The 20,505-nt window shown below is 38.7% G+C and overlaps 1 protein-coding gene across 1 annotated transcript in view; it reads right to left on the bottom strand.

The window, feature by feature from the left end:
* cactin overlaps positions 1-16,664 on the bottom strand; it is a 61,785-nt gene extending 45,121 nt beyond the window's left edge. The window contains exons 1-7 of the mRNA XM_049476773.1: positions 16,399-16,664; positions 14,853-15,444; positions 7,891-7,986; positions 7,655-7,800; positions 7,217-7,379; positions 6,701-6,815; positions 1,669-1,861 (exon numbers count right to left, since the gene is read on the bottom strand). Of these exons, the coding sequence (XP_049332730.1) occupies positions 1,669-1,861; positions 6,701-6,815; positions 7,217-7,379; positions 7,655-7,800; positions 7,891-7,986; positions 14,853-15,444; positions 16,399-16,625 (1,532 nt within the window). The 5' untranslated portion in view covers positions 16,626-16,664. The remainder of the gene's footprint in view (positions 1-1,668; positions 1,862-6,700; positions 6,816-7,216; positions 7,380-7,654; positions 7,801-7,890; positions 7,987-14,852; positions 15,445-16,398) is intronic.
* Positions 16,665-20,505: the final 3,841 nt, after the last annotated feature.

Below are 20,505 nucleotides of genomic sequence, written 5' to 3'. Positions count from 1 at the left end.
TGGTTTACAAGTGTAAATCTACAAGATACTCCGATGACTTTTTATAACTAGTAGCTGATGTAGTGGATTAGTACAAGTAGTGGATTAGCTGCAATGGCTAACGGCTAACTGGCTAACTGGCCATGCTAACTGTATATCCAAGCTAAATTAATAACTCTTTTCTTAATTAATTATGTTGAAAACAGCCTTGGTCGGATTCTGAGTGATGTTAAAATATAATTATATATCACAGTGGGGTTCCGCTCTTCATTCGCTCTGACTGGTTTAGACAGGAAAACGAGTCTTGAATCACACAAGGACGGTTGGGCGCGCTGGTGCAATCGGAAAAAATAAAGGTTGCACTACTAAGAAACTAGGTAGAACTCTAGAGTCCTGCTAAGGATTCCTCTGTGTAGCACTGTCTGGCAGCTAGTGGCCAACCGCGGCTAATGCTAGCAGTTAGCTGCTAATGCTGCTGCGCTCAGCCTTAGTGGAAATCTGAAAATCTAAGCCTACTGTAAATAAACAGAAGCACTTTACACACCCTTTTTACCCCCCATAACGTGTTATATTGGCACTGCTATACTGCAGTCGTAGGCAGTGGATCAGCACAGCAGTGCCAATATTACACATTACAGCATGAACTTCAAGTGTATTATTGCGATTATACCACAGTTCCATTATCATTGTTTATTGAAAGATTATATATTATAAACACTCTGCAAGTTCAAATAGTTCCATTGCTCCTCCATGTGTAGCTGCGCTGTTTGGACTGAAAGTGCTGCATCATCGTTGCTAGGTGTTTAAACGGCCAGTATTTAGTTATGTGTACACTGTCCTTTAAGAGGCCCTTACGCCAAGCGAGCAATGGCGTACATGGGTAGCTATGCTAATAACGTAGAGAGGCAAAGCATTGTTGTGATGTACCACTAGACTCAGTGGACCCATGCTCCTTTATTTTGCTTATTTTATTTTCATAGTAACGCCTTATATGTGCTTTTGGTGTCTACATGGTTCATGTATGAACTTTTAAACAAGTAGAATACTGCCAGATTGAGTCAGAGTGTCTCATCTGCTCCATTGTGCTTTGTGTTTCACCTGCCAAAAGGCTCCCTATCCAGGCTGGAGCGTTACAACTGGCGCCGAACAGGAACTAAGTAGACACCAAAAACACATAAGGCGTTACTACGAAAACAAAATAAGAAAAATAAAGTAGCATGGGTAAAGTAGGTTAAGTAGTACAGCACAACAACTCTCTGCATCTTTAAGTTATCAGTGTTAAAGGACAGTGTAACTAAATACTGGCCGTTACACTGTATGTGGCGGAGTAATACATGGAGAGCTTCGGATACAGTGCATCACCGGCTAATAATATTGCTCATACAACGCCTCTCAGCCAATCACATTGCAGGGTTGGAACTAACTGTTGTATAATGCTGCTTATAATCCAGTGCACCTTATGTATGAAAATAGAGCAGAAAATAGTGAGCCTTAAAATCCGGTGTGCCTTATAGTGCGAAAAATACAGTATACCTTAACATGGCCTTGCATTTATCAAAAGGATTTCTGCCCACAATTGATCCCAATGTCATCTATCAGAAAACTGTAAATTCAGGTGTCAAACTGTGAATAAAGTGCTATTTTCAACAATTACTACAACATTTACAAGATAAATATCTCTATAATTACCTGGCCCTAGCCATGTAGACTCGCACCTGCTGCAGCAGGCTCTCCCAGTATCCAATGTCCAGATTGGAGCCACCAGCCTGGATCTTACTTTCTATGTTCATGTGCAGAGCCTGCAGCTGACTGTACGTCTTGCCCTTAAATACAGACTGCACATCCGTACTGACCGAGGTGTTGATGCCCTCTCGACGATCACCTGCAATCAAAGAGATTTTTTTTACACCAATGCCACAAATTTGTCCGTTATACCGCACCACCGGTTCAGTGATCAAGTTGGCAATTAGTATAAAATTTTGAGCGGAAAAGGCCATCAACCAAGCTGGACATGTTCCACCTTGCTTGGAAAGACAGTCTTGCCAAGAACAGAATGGAAATTTAATGTTATTCCCAAACTGACACAAAAATCAGGCAAACTGACGCCAAAGAAAATCAAGGAATTCACATCTTTTACACAATCCCCGATGTTGCACAACTTTCTCTAGTTAATCTATTAGGCGCAAATTGATTAGACTTAAAATCAATAAATGATCAGACTTAAAATGTTGTACATGACCAACTTTTGTCACCCATGGTTCAGCAGCTAAAAATCTTGGAGTTATTATAGATTCAGATCTAGCATTCGATAAAACACATATGTAATGTTACTAGAACAGCTTTTCTACACCTCTGTAATATTGCCAAGTTAAGAAATGCCCTATCACTGCATGATGCAGAAAAAATTGTACATGTCTTCATTACCTCAAGGCTAGATTATTGTAATGCTCTACTGTCTGGATGTTCCTGCAGTAACTTAAATAAACTTCAGCTAGTTTAAAATGCTGCAGCCAGGGTCCTTACTAAAACTAGAAAATTTGATCATATTAGCCTTGCCCTATCAGCACTGCACTGGCTTCCAGTCTAATTCCACATAGACTATTACATTCTACTTTTAATATATAAAGCCCATAATAGGCGTATAAAGCCCTTAAGGATATATGCAATATAAATATACTATTATGAACTGTCATGACTACTCAGATCACAGGCTGATTGTTTCCAAGTAGTTCCCAAAAGGAGTTCAGCAGGAGGAAGAGCTTTCTTTTATTTAAGTCCCCAAATCTGAAATGACCTTCCCAAAAATGTTCACACTGCATCAGATTTGTCTGCATTTCTAGAAAAAAAAAGCCTGCAGACAGTTTGCTGGTTGACAAGCAGTCCTAGATCATGGATTACTGGACCCTAGGGCTGAACGATTTTGGAAAATAATGTAATTGCAATTTTTTATCTATAAATTGCGATTGCGATTTAAAATGCGATTTTTTTTGTCTTCTCAAGTATTTTTCAACAACAGAAGCAATAAATCAATCTGTTTAATAATAAACAATGTCAGATTTATTTAAAGCACAGATAACAATAAAGCAAAAAAAATCTATGCTTTTCCTTTTCACCATTTGTTTTTTTATAGAAAAATAAATACATAAATAGCTTTTCCTTTTCACCATTTTTTTTAATTAGGAAAAACAATAGATTGGTAACTTACTTTAACTTACTGCTCTCCAGCTAGTAACATCATGAAAAATTAAAGTGCAAAAAACAAAGAGAATTTGCTTTAACCAACTCGTTATTTTCTGTATTTGAAGATGCAGCACTGGTCGTTGGCATTTTAGCCTTGCAAATACCACACGAGGTTTTGTGGTGTTTTTTTAAATGCTGAAAAAGGTTTGTAGTGTTACCTCGCGTCGTAGCAACAGTAGCAAGGCACGTTTAGCACAGAACCTGACGTTGAGCAGCATCTTCTTTTTTAAAGCCAAAGTAATTCTACACAACTGATGTGTTCTGTCGAGCCTGAAGCCATTGTGCAACAAGGGCGTTTTCACACCTGTAGTTCGTTTCTAATGAGTTTGTTTACTTGGAGCGTTTTCTCGCTCTGTTCGGTCTGGTTTCCCACAGGCATAAATGTAAACGCACCAAAATTTTTGTGCCTTTGTTCCTCACTGGAGGTTCTGTGTTGCATGGTTTATCTGATTCTCTGTCTATTTCTTTGCACAGTAAATCTTTTATAATTTATCTAGGACAATAAATATATCATATATCAATATCAAACCTGGTCATTTTTTTATTAATTAAGGAAAATGATCCAATGACATATTTGTGAGTGGTAAATGTATGTGAACCTTTGGTTTGGCTTGTCCACACGATCTTTAGCAAACTGCAGCTGAGCAGCAATAATCTTTTTAGAGAGCAGTGGCTTTCTCCTTGAAACCCTTCCATGCGCACACTGTTTAGTGTTCTCCTTTGCATCTTTTATTTCTATACAGGAATTCTTTTTCCTCACTGCATGTCTAATTTTGAAAGTAAAATACCTGTAATTATCTGTAATGAATTTCACTATTTAATAGACTCTTTGACACTACAGGTGCTGGTCAACGAATTAGAATAATTTGAAATAGTGCAATCATGAAATTTTTGAATGCATTTTTTGTGCAGAAAGCAAATCAGGTGTTCACCGCACCTGTCCTACTCGTTAGACTAATCACAGAACTCGTTACCTGGAAAAAAGTTTGCTCAGCTGAGCTTTCCAAAAGGCCCATTTAGGCCATTTAACTGTGACACTGTTGTTTTATTGAATTAGAATAATGGAGAAACTGTTTCATTGAATTAGAATAAATGCTCGATTTTTTGTTTTCTGTGAAGAGTGTTCACTGTGCAGTATAAAGTCAGGGTTGAGTAGAATTTCTAAGTTGTAAAATCAATCATGGGTAAGCAGCGCGACCTCTCAACCGGAATAGTGGCTCAATTTCAAGCCCTTCGCCAACAAGGCTTGACCCAAACTAAAATTGCTGAGCAGCTCGGCATCAGCCAGTCTTCCGTCTGCAAAGCTCTCAAGAAAAACTGCAGCAAGCGCACCAACTGTTCCGGCGTCCGAAAAACTTCTGCTCGCGACAACAAGCAGTTGAGAAAGATCGCAGTCAGCAACCGGTTCAAGTCCACTTCCGAGCTCACAGACTTGTGGAACAAGCAGACCGGCGCTGACGTCTCCAGATCAACCACTTACCGTCGTCTGCGCGAACTCGGCTTCAAATCTCGCGTTCCAGCAGTAAAACCGATGCTGAACAAGAAACAAATGGAGAAACGGCTGAAGTGGGCCAAAGAACACGGCGAGTGGACTGCTGAAGACTGGCAGAAAGTGGTCACGCTTCTGCATCTCCTTCGGTGACCAAGGTCCTCGTGTCTGGCGTCGTGGTGGCGAAACCTACAACCACGAGTGCGTGAAAAGATCCGTCAAGTTTCCCCAGAGCGTTATGGTCTGGGGATGCATGTCCGCTCGAGGTGTAGGGAAACTCTGCTTCCTCAAAAAGACTGTCAATGCTGCCGTATATCAAGATGTTCTGGAAACGTTCCTGATTCCGACTGTTGAGGAACAGTTCGGCGAAGAAGACTTCATATTTCAACAGGATCTTGCACCGGCTCATGCGGCAAAGTCGACCAAAGATTGGTTCACTAAAAAACAGCTTGAAGTTTTGGCATGGCCGGCCAACTCGCCTGACCTCAATGTCATTGAAAACCTTTGGGCCATCGTCAAGCGGAAAATTCGCGACAGAAAGCCTACTACGCTGGACCAACTGAAGCAGAACATCGCCACTGCCTGGGAAGCTGTGAGTGCGGAAACTTGCGACAAGCTGGTCAAATCGATGCCGCGGAGACTTCAGGCAGTCATACAAGCCAAGGGGGCAGCCACAAAATACTGAGAAAGTGATGATTGTAATTATTATAAAAATTATTCTAATTCAATGAAACGGTTTCTGCATTATTCTAATTCAATAAAACAACAGTGTCACAGTTAAGTGGCCTAAATGGGCCTTTTGGAAAGCTCAGCTGAGCAAATTTTTTTCCAGGTAACGAGTTCTGTGATTAGTCTAACGAGTAGGACAGGTGCGGTGAACACCTGATTTGCTTTCTGCACAAAAAATGCATTCAAAGAATTTCATTTCATTTCAAATTATTCTAATTCCTTGACCAGCACCTGTATTTCTATTAACTTGAAAAAAAGCATTGTTATTTTAATTAATTTAATGATTAATTGAAATCTAGGAATAAATGTTGTTAGAGTAATAAAACCAGCTACAAGGAAAGCAGAAACAAGAAAGTGAAAATGTTATGGTTGACCAACATAATGTACAGGCCAAAAATTTGGACACAACTTCTCATTCAATGCGTTTCTTTTTATTAATGACCATTCACATTGTAGCTTCTCACTGAAGGCATCAAAACTATGAATGAACACATGTGGAGTTTTATGTACTTAACAAAAAATGGTGAAACAACTGAAAACAGTTTTATATTCTAGTTTCTTCAAAATAGCCACCCTTTGCTCTGATTACTGCTTTCACACTCGCAGTATTCTCTCAATGACCTTCAAGAGGTAGCCACCTTTTAAACTGTTTAAACAGTTAAGAGGAAAATAAAGAGTGGATAAAAGTAGTGGATGGTTATTTAGGTAGCTTAGTGGATTAGCGTTTCTGCTAACCAGACAGAAATCTGAGCTGAGCGACAGTGCAGTCTCACTTACAAACTTGGGACAACATGAGGGATATACGAGATCAAACAATATGCATACTTTATGTTGTGGAATTGTACAAGCATAGTAGCAGGCCACAATGCATGCTTGTTCTGCAAAATACAGAGCTAGGCCTGAAATCGATTTTTGGCATTTGTGAATCTTTAAATTAAACCGTGCCACTCGCCTGTTTGTCATTCCACTGATCGAAAACACCTGACTCAATAGGGCTAAACTTTATATCCGTTTTCTATTTGTACTGCCTCCACAACCTGTAAATATCAACTAGACCTGGGTGTTATTTTATAGCTAAGCACTACACCATCTCTCATATAAATGTTTACTGGCACCGTAAATTCTGTTTTTACACCTTCAGTACTCCTTGTGATCTCTTGCAGCAACATTCTCACCACACATACCTTTAGTTTTATTTGCTAAATCAAAAAAATAAATTGGGAGTAAAACATCAGTGGCACTAAAAGGTGTATGTTATGGTACCTGGGCCTTTCCCTGATGCCTCCAGTTTGCGAAGTTTGCTGATCTCATCCTCTGTGATGGTGGTCATGTCTCTCCAGAAATCAACATTCTTTCCCTGCTCTAACTGCATGTACACCTGTAGCACAGAATAAAACAAGAGACACAGGGTTAAAAAAACGGTCTCCCTAAGTGTAAAAATCTGAGGCGGCAGGAGAAGACAAAAAAAATCTGCGGCACTAAAACTTTCCAAGAGCACAGCAGCTCAATCAATTTGAAATCGAAGGAGATTAAACAAGCAAGGATTCTTCTTACAGCTGCCCTTCAGCAAACTGAGTTACAAGGCCAGAACCACCTTGGTAAGAAAGATGACCAAGAACCCAAGTCACTCTGACTGAGTTCCAAAGGTCCTGTGTGCAGATATAGAAATTTTAAGTTCAACCATCAAAATTTGACCATTTTAGTGCTCTACACCACCTAACTGGTTATTTTAGGCGTTTCTTAAGCTAATAAAAATGACAAAAGCACACAAAAATACACCTTGATGTCCACTAGCAGGTCATCCATATCTGTGACTGTTAGTCCGTTCAGGAAGGTGTATGGCTCGTGCATTTCTACAGCCAGGTCATCATCCTCAGCACTGATGTACTTGGCCAGCAGGTCGATGGGTTTGGCCCTGCCATCTCTGATACGGATCTTAGACCTGCATGTTGACAGGAACCAAAGATCAGTCAGAAACAGTACTGGAAAAGAAACAATGAAACTACAGTCCTCAACAACCTAAAATAAAATGTAAATATAGAACCAAATCTATATTTAAAATGCAATTACTGATTAATAATTAATTATTAATAATTAATAATACTTCTGCATTAAATCTAGTATTAGAAATACAACATACACTTTCATATCAGAACATACTCTATAACGAACAAAAAGGGTGGGGCGGGGAGTGGTGGGGCTACCCTTTGCAGTTACCTGAGTTTGGCCTGGTGCAGGTGAAAGTTGTCCTCCTGTTCCGCCCATGTTTTAAAATGCTCCGCCTCCTTTTCTCTCTGCAGCATCTCCAGCTCCTGTTCTCTCATGGCCTTCTCCCGCTCTCGCTCCAGACGCAGCTGCTTTACCTAAACACACAATGTCACAATGGGGAGCAGATTAAAGGGGTGGTTATGTGGAGCCACAAGAGAGCAACACTGTATCAGACTAATCTTTACCTTCTGCAGCTCCCGGCGGTTCTCCTCTTGGATGCGCTTATTCCTCTCCTTCAGCTCCTTCTCTCCCAGATGACCTATTCCCTTCTTCTCAAGAGCCTACAGGACATACCAACACACACAGCAAATCAGTTTCACATTTTTCTCAAACACCATTTTATTTTCCTTTTTTACTTATACAATACATTGCTCACTCATCCAAATCTCTGAATTTAGGTTCCAGTCACTTCCATGATCACAGGTGTATAAAAGCAGCAGCTCTGACTGGCAGAGGAGAGTGTTTGGTTTACAGCACACTTGATTGGCCTGTGAGTTTACTGCGCAGCAAAGCATGTAAACCATCAAGACAATAAAAATTCCGCCGCTTTAAATGAACACTGTCAGAATTAAATCCTTCTCAGTAGTTTATTGGTTTGGGTCCGCATTGGACAACGTCTGGGTCCGCCTGTTAGTGACCCCTGGTTTAGAATCTACTAATTTAGTAAATATATTCATAAATCAATAATACAGAAAATTATTTACAAGACCATGTGTTGATATCACGCTCTGACCTCGTGTACACACAGCCGCGAAGAAACTCCGAGACAGACACAGGATTATACTTTAGAACTTTGCTTTATGCTGATGTTTTGAGGAATTCTAGAGTTATTGAGCTGTAAAAGACACCAGGTGCCGAGTCCTCCTCCAGCTCTCTAGGCACTCTTTGCCGTGTGTTATACAGTTGCTGCTTGGGAGAACACATCTGTTCTAAAACTTTCCACGTTAGTGAATCCTGACTTTTTCACCATATCTATGGGCACCATGTCTTTTCCACTGTGCCCTACCATAGGCACACCATTGTAAAATGTGTCAGATTCTTGGTTTACTCAGGATGGTGTGCCAGTGCAGCGGCTGCATTAGTTTAGCTGGGAGCAGCACTTTAATTAGATCAGTCGTGCTGCTTCCTTTAGAAGCAACCGCTTTCAAACATGTAGTGGGTACGGAAAGTATTCAGACCCCTATAAGTTTTTCATTTCAGTGGAGAGCTTTGCTAAAATAAAAAAAGTAATTTTTATTTCTCGGTTATATACACTCAGCTCCCCATCTTGACAAAAAGTAATGTAGAAATTTTTGCAAATTTATTAAAAACTGGATGGTGATAGTTGGTGGACCGCCATTTCTAGGTCTCTCCATAAATGCGCGATATAGGAAAAAATTGACATTGCATTGTTGTTGTTGTTTTTTTTCGGCGATATTATATTTATTTTTAGTTATTATTAATACTTCAGAGAGCTTTATCAGAGATTCATCAGTTCATTCTCCCGCTTGGGGTGTTCCGGTGTATGAACTACTCACGGGTTACTCACAGCTGCTTCTTAGATGGACTTACAGTATGTGGAATAAACTCCTCACATATGTATCTCCTGTTTTACTACAGAACATGTGTTTTTATCTCCCTCACGCTCATATTCAAATCCCATACAGAATTCTGCAGCTTCCTTAGTGTTTTCACAAGCAGGATTTCGCACAATACCGCTGCTATAAAACTGCTCGAGTGGAAACAGCACTTATAAATAAATTAACACAAAAACAAAGGGTGTTCTATCTGCAAATTCGGTTTGTTTTAGTTAGTTTTATAAACTCAATACAGTTCCATTTAGGTACCTTTTTACCTTTTAATTACCGTTTCTATTAGTTTTAGTTAATGAAAATGTTTTTTCACCTTCAGTTTTCGTTACTTTGCTCATTTTCATTAACAATATCATGGTTACTTAGCATTATTGTGATTATCACGCCATAGCTTTATATAAAATAAGAATAGCATTAAAAAAAAAAACAGATGACTAGTCTCCCCCCCATCCACCCCATGGATCCACCCCATGGATCCACCCCATGGATCCACCCCATGGATCAGAAACTAGTTTTAAAACTAAATAAACATGATTTAACGAGGTCTAATCCACAAATATACACCAGAAAGACCACTGCTTATCTGTAGAACAGTGTAACGTTTTGGAAATGTTTGGAGAGCTATTAAATAAGCAAATCAAATTGTTATCATATCACAGCACTAAATTCTTTAAGACCTTATTCTCATGTATCCCAGATGAAATCCTTAAAGAATACCTTTCATACTATTAATATCATGCATTTCAAGTGATTTTATTGTATTATTTTGGAGTAGTTGGATACCAAACTTAGGAAAAATGTCTATTTGCTTTTGCATTAACCAGATTTCGGAGTCCTATAAAACCAGCAAACCAAATTGTTATCCAATGCCACCAAGACAGTCTTGAAGAACATATTCCATACTATTAATGACATAAGTAATATTACTGTTTTATTCTGGAGTAATTGGATACCAAACTGAGGAAAAATGTCTATTCGGTTGTGCATAAACCACATTACAGAGTCCTGTAAAAACAGGAAATCAAATTGTTATCCAATGCCACCAAGACAGTCTTGAAGAACACATTCTATACTTTCAAGGACTTGAGTAACAAGTGATATTACTGTATAATTTTGGAGTACTGGGATACAAACGTAGGAAAAATGTCTATTTTCTTTTGCATAAACCAGATTTCAGAGTCCTATAAAACCAGCAAATCAAATTGTGACCCAATGCCACTAAGACAGTCTTGAAGAACACATTCACATTAATAAAGACAAGAGTAACAAGTGATTTTACTGTATCCTTTTGAAGTAATTGGATACCAAACTTTAAAAAAAAATGTCTATTCGGTTGTGCATAAACCACATTTCAGAGTCCTATAAAACCAGCAAATCAAATTGTTATCCAATGGCACTAAGACAGTCTTGAAGAACACATTCAATACTATTAATAAAATGAGAAACAATTGATATTACTGTAACAGTTTGGAGTAATTGGATACCAAACTTAGGAAAAATGTCTATTGTCTTTTGCATAAACCAGATTTCAGAGTCCTGTAAAACCAGCAAATCACATTGTTATCCAATGCTACCAAGACAGTCTTGAAGAACACATTCTATACTGTCAATGACTTGAGTCACAAGTGATATTACTGTATAATTTTGGAGTAATGGGATACCAAAATGTCTATTGTCTTTTGCATAAACCAGATTTTAGAGTCATATAAAACCAGCAAATCAAATTGTTATCCAATGCCACTAAAAAAATCTTGAAAAACAGATTCTATACTATTAATGATATGCGTATCAAGTGATTTTACTGTATCATTTGGGAGTAATTGAATACCAAACTTAGGAAAAATGTCTGTTCGGTTGTGCATAAACCAGATTTCCATGTCCTATAAAACCAGTAAATCAAATTATTCAATTAATCCAAAATGATACATTAATATCACGTGTTACTCATGTGAATAATAGTATGTAATGTGTTCAAGAAGGTCTCAGTGGCATTGGATAACAATTTGATTTGCTGGTTTTATGGGACTCAGAAACCTGGTTTATGCACAAATGAATATACATTTTTCCTAGATTTGGTATCCAATTACTCCAAAATGATACAGTAATATTCTTTGTTACTCATGTCATGCATAGTATGGAATGTCTTCCTTAAGGCTGTCTCAGTGGCATTGGATAATAATTAGATTTGCTGGTTTTATAGGACCCCCAATTTGGTCTATGCTCTCATAGACATTATTCCTAAGTTTGGTATCCAATTACTCAAAAATGATACAGTAATATCACTGCAAACATATATCTGGGATACATGAGAATAAGGTCTTAAAGAATTTAGTGCTGTGATATGATAACAATTTGATTTGCTTATTTAATAGCTCTCCAAACATTTTCAAAACGTTACACTGTTCTACAGATAAGCAGTGGTCTTTCTGGTGTATAATTGTGGATTAGACCTCGTTAAATCATGTTTATTTAGGTGTAAAACTAGTTTCTGTTCCATTTTAAGTCTCTGCACGAGAAGCGCGAGTCTCTGCTCCTCCGGGTGCGCTGTGCACGCTGCTACAGTAAAACACGGTTTAGACGCGCACTCCAGTTTTCAGTGTAGATAGCGCGACCGAGCGTTTTCTAAGTGCAGATGGCGTGACCGCGGTAAAAGCACCTTCTGTTTTTTTTCTAACTCTCACTGTTTCTGTTAGAAAACCCTGAGGCAGAATTCTCCTCTGTCTTTCTGTTTTTAACAAATAGAGAGTCTGTTGTGCTGGATATTTTACTAAATACAGAAGATTATATAATCTGTGTAGCTGTATTTAAACGGAGCTAAACGCTGCTGTTCCTGAACTGAATGAGTTTTAAATACACTTGTTAAGTAATGTAAGTCTAGTCTACTGAAAGCCAGTAATGTTAGTATTAATCTGTACTGCAATAGAAGTGCATCATTTCAGAAACTTGACTTTATTCGTCTCACCTCCATTACAGGTCACTTGCTTAAAAATATTTAAATGTTAGCATAATTTAAATGCAACAGAACTTAAAGGCTATTATTTTAATAAACATTAGCAATAAATAATCTTAAAACAACAACAAATATAAAATGTATATACATACTTTTCATATTACAAAATTTATTAGACTAAAACTAAACTAAAATGTGACTAAAAGACTAAGACTAAAACTGTATCAAAATCACCTGTCAAAATGAACAATAATATACTCTTGTATTTTGCTTTATGTAGTTGCCTGCATTCAGGGAGGGGAATAATCCTTTGATTAAATATAATTGTATTAATGGCTATTGCAATTTAAATTAAACAGACAAATAATGTAAAGGGTCTGATTTTTTTTTAGCTTATATATTTGTCTCTTGTACTTGTTTTAAGGGACAAACATGTGTGTGTGTGGGGGGGGGGGGGGGGTTCCAGACCTGTGTGGATGTATAATGACTTTTTGAAATTAATTTAAAAGCTGTCTGAGTACCTTGTGCCCACCTGGCAAGATGTGAACATCCAAGTGTCTGTCCACAAGGCTCTGAGCCTGCTAGAGATTTTGGCTATAACTCCCTTATTCTGTCACTTATGAAACCTTTAAGTGTAGCAGAAAGTGATTTGATATATATTGTGATATATATCGATATCGGCTGATATGGAAAACTATACTGTGATAAAAAAAATTCCATATCGTCCAGCCCTACTGTGCTGCATTTACATTACGTGTTAAGCCATGCGGATGCCTCGTGGTTTATGCCAAAGCCGCTCCTTTGTTATTTAGCTGTGTGCTTAGGGTCATTGTCTTGTTGGAAGGTGAACCTTCGGCCCAGAGCAGAAGAGGTTTTCCTCCAGGATATTTCTGTATTTGGCCACACTCATCTTTTCTTTATGAGTCATCCTGTCCCTGCAGCTGAAAAACACCCCCATGTTTCACTGTTGGGATTGTATTGGGCCGGTGATGAGCAGTGCCTGGTTTTCTCCACACATACCGCTTAGAATGAATCCCAAAGAGTTAAATACTTATCTCATCAGACCAGAGAATTTTACTTCTCATAGTCTGGGAGTGCTTAATGCGTTTTTTCATGTCTTGCAGTGAGGAGTGCAGCCTTCGGAAAGAAAGACAGCAGGAGAGTTAGCTAGCTATGCTAAAAGGCAAACTTTGGATTTATCTAAAAAGTAATAGTAATAATCCGGGGTTACACGGACAATATATATTATTAGCCTAAGCCAAGCCAGGTCAAGTTGTGCTGCCCATCGATATGTACCACTTAGCAGATCTGCGCATGTGCAAAGCTCAATTTTTTTTTACCGTCTTTTTCTAGCGGTGGGTAACCCAGGTCCAGAAATCCAACCCAGGGCTTTGTACCATCCCCCTGGGCGGCTCTGCTGCAGATACACAACCCTGGGTTGGATTTTTATTTTCTTGACCTGGGTTACCCACCTGTAGTATTTTCCTGATCATTTAGTTTTTTTCCCAGGGGCATTGTACAATCTGGACTCACAGTCATCGTTTGCTTGAGTATTACAACCGTGTAAAAAAAAACAAAATAATTTACTTTTTTATTATTATTTTAAAATTATAATTTTTTTTTTTTTTTTTTTTTACAGTTAAATACACACTGGGTTAGCACGGTTTGACGAGGTAGCAGAACTTGACAGAACACCGGCACTGTTAACGTGGCGTCAGCGTCTTCCGATCTCCGGGGCTTTTTGTCGGGATTTAGTACCTGGAACGAGCCGCCAGCACTGTTAGCGTGGTGTCAGTGTCCTTCGATCTCTGGGGATTGTATCACGGCTTTAGTGCCTAGAACGACCCGCTCGCCGGCACTGTTAACCCGGCTTTTGACTTTTAGTATATCTATCTCCAGCTGGAGATCGGCTCGTTCCACAGCGGTGAAGCGCGGCCAACAGCAGCTCGTTGGAGGAAGGCGACACTGCGTTAACACTCCCGGGCTGGGTTTAGCCTAATAATATATTATACGTCTCCCCGATTTATTACTATTATTATTTAGATAAATACAAAGATTGGCTTTTAGCATAGCTATCTAACTCTCCTGCTGTCCGAGTTTTAAAAAAACACAGTAGTGGTTAAACTATGCTGCATCTGGGGGGCAAAAGAGACGTTTCCTTGTGAGCCAACTCCTCTTGGATTACGAGAAGGAACCAGACTTTGTAGTCACACATACGTGGAGGCGCGAGCTAAGCCTTTTTTATTTTACGCTCTGCAGTTTTTTTTAAGTGAACTTATTTAGTCAGATAGTTATTTGTTGTAATGAAAATGCACTTACAATGTTAAGCACTTTCAAGGCCTGGAAAACAGAACGTTAAAATTCAAGCATTTTCCAGGATTTCAAGCACCCGTACAAACCCTGAGCACACGCGCATCAGTAACTACTCTGCTGGTACGCATTTAAAAAAAACAGGTGTGCGCAGCGGTGCTTTTTGACAATCACACATGATCGCATCACACGTATTAATGCCAGGTGTGAATGAGGCCTTTCAGCAAATCTGTGCAACCTATAGTAAATAAATACTACAATTATTAAAAAGGGTGTCGACAAATGACATTTTATTCCAAGTCTTCCAAACTCTCACCTTCTGCCATTTGAAAGTGCCCAGCAGATTATTATCTCCGAAAGGGTTGTCTGCGTTGGTGTAGCCCATGTACTCCTCACTCCACCCCATCTTCTCCCTCTTCTTCCTCTCCTTTGCCTCTTTCTTCGCCAGTCGCCGGGCTCGCTTTTCCTCCGGCGTCTCCAGGGCTTTCATCAGATCCTTCTGCTTCTTCTTCTCCTCCTTTACTGACAGAGAGGCTGGTCCTGCTCTCGGGTCTTCCTGATCGGAGGCTGAGGAGCCGGAGGACACAGAGGAACCTGACTGAGACCTCCTGCTCATCCCTCTCCTTCTGTCCCACTCTTCACTTCTCCCTCTGCTCCTGCTTCTCCTCCTCTCCATGTTCCTCTCCCGCGATTTCTCTCTGCTGGAACTCCTGCTATCTCGCGCTGACCTCCTCCATCCTTTCCCCCTCTCCCTCTCGCTGCTATAAGCGTCCCTTGCTCTCTGCCGTCTCTTATTACTGGAGCTCCTGCTGGAACAAGAAGAGCTCCTGCTTCTGCTCAGTTTTCGCACACCTTCTCCTTTACAGCGGCTCTCTTTTCTGTGTTTCTTTGTAGTGCACTCATCAGAGCTAAACAGAGGGAAGCAAAGAAGTAGATGGTTACTTGGGACACAATAAGGTAAAGCGTTTTTTTTTTTTTAACCATTTCTACATTTCTTCATACATTATGAATTTACCTAAAACTTCATTTGATTTCCTAAAAGTCCTTAAAGTAGATGAGAACCAAATCAAACCAACAAGAGTCACACCAAGTGCAAGATGTGTAAGTTCAAACAACCCAAGGCCACTCCTAAGCAACTAAAGGCCTTTTTTCTATTGACTAATGCGTCCACCATCAGAACACTGAATTACAATGTTAAACATTGATTTGTGGACAGATCGTTTTCTTGTTATGTTTGAGGGAAACACTGAACTCCGCATAAAACCATAAGAATCCCATCAGCGCAAAACAGTGGTTTGGGACTGTTCTACTGAATCTGAATCACCCATCACGCAACAAGAATAACACAATCCTATCACCCATGAGACAACAAGAATAACACAATCCTATCACCCATGAGACAACAAGAAGAACACAATCCTATCACCCATGAGACAACAAGAAGAACACAATCCTATCACCCATCAGACAACAAGAAGAACACAATCCTATCACCCATCACGCAACAAGAAGTACACAATCCTATCACCCATCACGCAACAAGAATAACACAATCCTATCACCCATCAGACAACAAGAAGAACAAAATCCTATCACCCATCACGCAACAAGAATAACACAATCCTATCACCCATCAGACAACAAGAATAACACAATCCTATCACCCATCACGCAAGAAGAACACAATCCTATCACCCATCAGACAACAAGAATAACACAATCCTATCACCCATCACGCAAGAAGAACACAATCCTATCACCCATCACGCAACAAGAAGAACAAAATCCTATCACCCATCAGACGAAAATATGAAAAAGCTCAGTAAAGACTATTTTTTACTGCTAACAGCGGCAAATCCCACCTGCGGCGGTGGTCGGATCTCTCCTCGAGAGAGCGGTGCCCCCGGCTCCGGTCTCTCTCCCTGTCCCTCTCTGCGGTGCGGGGACGGGTCCGGGAGCCGGTTCTGGTTCTGGTCGGGGAGCGGGTCCGAGAGCGGGTTCTGGTTCTGGTCGGGGAGCGGGACCGAGAGCGGGTTCTGGTCGGGGATCGGGTTCTATTTCGCCTCTCCTGCTTCTTTTTAGAACCCATGTTCGAACGTTGGGGTCTTAAATGAGTGGAGTCGCGTGTATAGGATAGTCGGAAACGCTGGGAATAGTCTCCAGTTATAGGGTGGGTTTATGTCGTTATAAATTTGAAAAAAAAAAAACTAAACAGTAAATTTGTTGGGTATTGGTTAGTTTGTATCTGGGTGCATCTGTTTTAATAACTGTTTCACATAACTAAAAAAAATAATAATTTATAAATAAAACTGAACCGGCGAAGTTTAGAACACCTCATGATCGGGTCCTTCTCTAAAGTGGGATCAGCTGTCGCGTCTTGTTTGCGCATAGGCCCATAGACATCATATACATAGACGCCGCATCGACTAACGCCATGTAATGGCGCTGGCATGTCAGCGTGGCCGCCATATTGGAGGAGGCAACCTTGCGCCCTCAGTACATTAATTTACACTGAGGAAGGAGTAAAATATACCTTTAATAATCACAACTCTACCCTTTTTACCTGAATTTCACACGGTTTGGTTCGTTACAAACGGTAGAGATGTAGCTATGATAGAGGACGCTGCCACACATTACAAATACGTGCTTTCATGCTGAAATACTTTTATATTATGCTCTTTAACAAAAACATGCTTAAGGTATGGCATAATAATAAAGGGTATAAATGAATTCATTTTATAATAATATGTACATACATACACATACATAAATATACAAATTGCATTGTGGTTTTATTCTATAAACTACAGACAACATTTCCACAAAATTTCAAATAAAACATTGTAATTTAGAGAAATGAGAAATGCAGAAAATGAGAAATGGCTTAAATAACAAAAAATGATGCAGAGCTTTTAGACATCTATCTATCTCTCTATCTATTTGTCTCTCTCTCTCTCTCTCTATATATATATATATATATATATGTATATATATATATATATATATATATATATATATACGTATATATTTATAGTGTGTATTTATATATATATATATATATATATATATGTACAATAAGAGTGTAAATTAATTTATGCCATACCATATGTCTCTCTTTGTTAAAGAGCATAATATAAAGTATTTTAGCATGAAAGCACGTATTTGTAATGTGTGACAGCGTCCTCTATCATAGCTACATCTCTACAGTTCGTAACAAACCAAACCGTGTGAAATTCAGGTAAAAAATGGTAGTGTTTTACGACGCTGAAGTTTGCTTGTTATGCGCCAGTGTCTTATTCAGATTTCCGTTCCACCTTAAATGCTGCCTGAACATACATGCGGCCGCCTGTAGATGGCACATGTTAACAGTAAAAAAAAACAGCATGTAAGCAAAGCGCTGTGCAAACGCTCTGAATAAAGGGGAAAACACAATGCGAGGGATAGAGTTTAATTCTGAGTGGAATATAATGTTAATACAATTAGATGATATGAATTAAAACGTTATTGCTTTCACTTTTGGCCTAATTTTTTAGGCCATTATCTCAAAATCCTGAAGAAGGACAAATATTGCTGTTGACTTTTTTCACAATGACCCTGTGTACACAGTATGTAATATAATATTAATTAATAATATTAATAATTAAAAGTGAAATAGCACTTTTCGCCTAATTTCCAGACCATTATCTCTTCGGTCTTAAATCGTCTCACAAAAATGACTATCAGATCTAATACCCAGTGCCCCACAGTGTCACAATCCTGAAGAAGAAAAAATATTACTGTGGATTTCTTCCATAATGACCCTGTGAACATAACATGTAATAAAATACAATACATGGTGAAAAAGCACTTTTCGCCTAATTATAAGACCATTATCTCTTCAGTCTTAAGTCGTCTCCAAAAATCAGACATAATACCCAGTTCCTCACACTGTCAAAATCCTGAAGAAGGAAAATTTAACTGTGGAATTTTTCCATAATTACCCTGATGGGAGCGATCTGGGAAGCCCCCACCCATGGATTCTGGATGTGTATATCCTTTAATCTACACTTATATCCTTTTATTTGATAATTATGATAATTCAATAAATATAATCATGTAATCATTAGCAATAAATTGTGCAGACACACCACAGTTTTTATTTTTAGAATCTGTTATTCCACTAGGATCTTATGTTGTTAGAATATCATTTTCATTTAGAAGAGGCAAGGTTGTTTCATGTTGTGACAGGATGCAAGGACAAGATGTTGACAACTGCAGAGGGAAATAGACCCGGGATGAAAAATACAGGAACATGCTATCTGAGTGATTGTGCTAGTAACCTCTCCTCAGAGAGGAGCCTGTTCTACGCGGCGCAAAGTCGCAGACAGGCCAGAAGACACCGAAGGCCACGGGAATGGACAACAACCTGCTGTTTGGACTTTGTGGCATATAACTTGTTGATGCAACATATGTAATGCATTGTCATGTGTAATCAGTAGTATAATGTTGATACATTTGAATAACCAATCCTAGAGACAATTATGTCACTAATGATCTTTATAGAACCAATAAGAACATGTATCCTGGTAAAGTAGATTTACATGTAATTGGTGTTCAAGTATAATTGTTAATTCAGAGACAAAAAGTCAGACTTTTCCTGTAGCTTTTGAGATTGGAATACTTTACTTTTGACCATCTACAAAATTATTCCTGTAATACTTTTATCTTATTTTCTTACTTTTTGTCTGATTCATCTACTGGAGTGTCTGTAATTCTACAATGATTTTCTTCAGTAAATTTTATTCTAAATTGGATATCCTGATTCCTGGTTTTTCTTGTCCGTCTGGCTCACGTACATTCTTGCTGTGGTAAATTACGCTGCAACCCTGTGAACATAGCATGTAATATAATAGAATGAATGGTGAAATAGCAATTTTCGCCTAATTATAAGACCATTATCTCTTCAGAAAAATGACTATCACATCCAATACCTAATACCCCAGACTGTCAAAATCCTGAAGAAGGACACATATTACTCTGGATTTTTTCCACAATGACCCTGTGAACATAGCATGTAATATAATATAATGAACGGTGAAACAGCACTTTTTGCCTAATTACAAGACCATTACCTCAGACTATCAAAATCCTGGACATATTGTGTCACATGATCTGAACTTGGTTGGAACTAAAATACTCAGTCTTGTGTACAAGAAAGGTCACTCACCTGTATCTACTGAGGAGGCTAAGGTTTAATGTGTGATTTATTTGGATATTATACCAGTCTGTTGTAGCAAGCATCATCTCTTTTGGTACAGACAAATTAATAAACAGGATGAAACATTATAGGAAAGAGAACAAGCAGTTACCCAGCTGGCCACCAACGTCAATGGTTGTAAATTTCTGGTTGAATGTTGGTCATGACAAAAATTTAACGTCAAGATTAGGTCTAATACTAATATAAAATTGATGTTGAATAGTGATGACATATGACGTTAATATTTAGTTGTTTTTGCGTCATAATTGTAGATAACCAAAATCCAACGTCAGCTTGATGTGATGTTCTGACATCATTAGATGTTAATATTTAGTTGTTTTGGATCATAATTCTCAGTAACCAAAATCCAACGTCACCCAAACATCATATCCTTACGTTCAATTGACGTAAAATTCCAACATTTTGTTGTAAGGTATGGTAACCAAACCCAACGTCTGTTACACATCTGAATCTTAACGTCAAAAAAAAAAACTATATTACAAATTTTGATTAAACTTTCATAAGTGTTCCTTACTACATTATTAATAAGAAAAAAAATATGTATACCTGCATATTTCTTGCAGAATAAAAAGATTTGACCGATATTCCAGAGGTCATATTGTCATTTCCACTAGATTTCCTCTTGGATTTCTGATGCAATATCTCAATTTTGATGCCTGGCCTCATGTGGCTGGAGTGTGTTAGCAGTTCCTGCATGATGAAGGTATTGATT

Source organism: Astyanax mexicanus, chromosome 4 (genome assembly GCF_023375975.1).
Source record: "Astyanax mexicanus isolate ESR-SI-001 chromosome 4, AstMex3_surface, whole genome shotgun sequence".
Lineage (NCBI taxonomy): Eukaryota > Metazoa > Chordata > Actinopteri > Characiformes > Acestrorhamphidae > Astyanax > Astyanax mexicanus.
The sequence above is the reverse complement of the archived record's forward strand: the minus strand, read 5'-3'. Positions and strand labels throughout refer to the sequence as shown.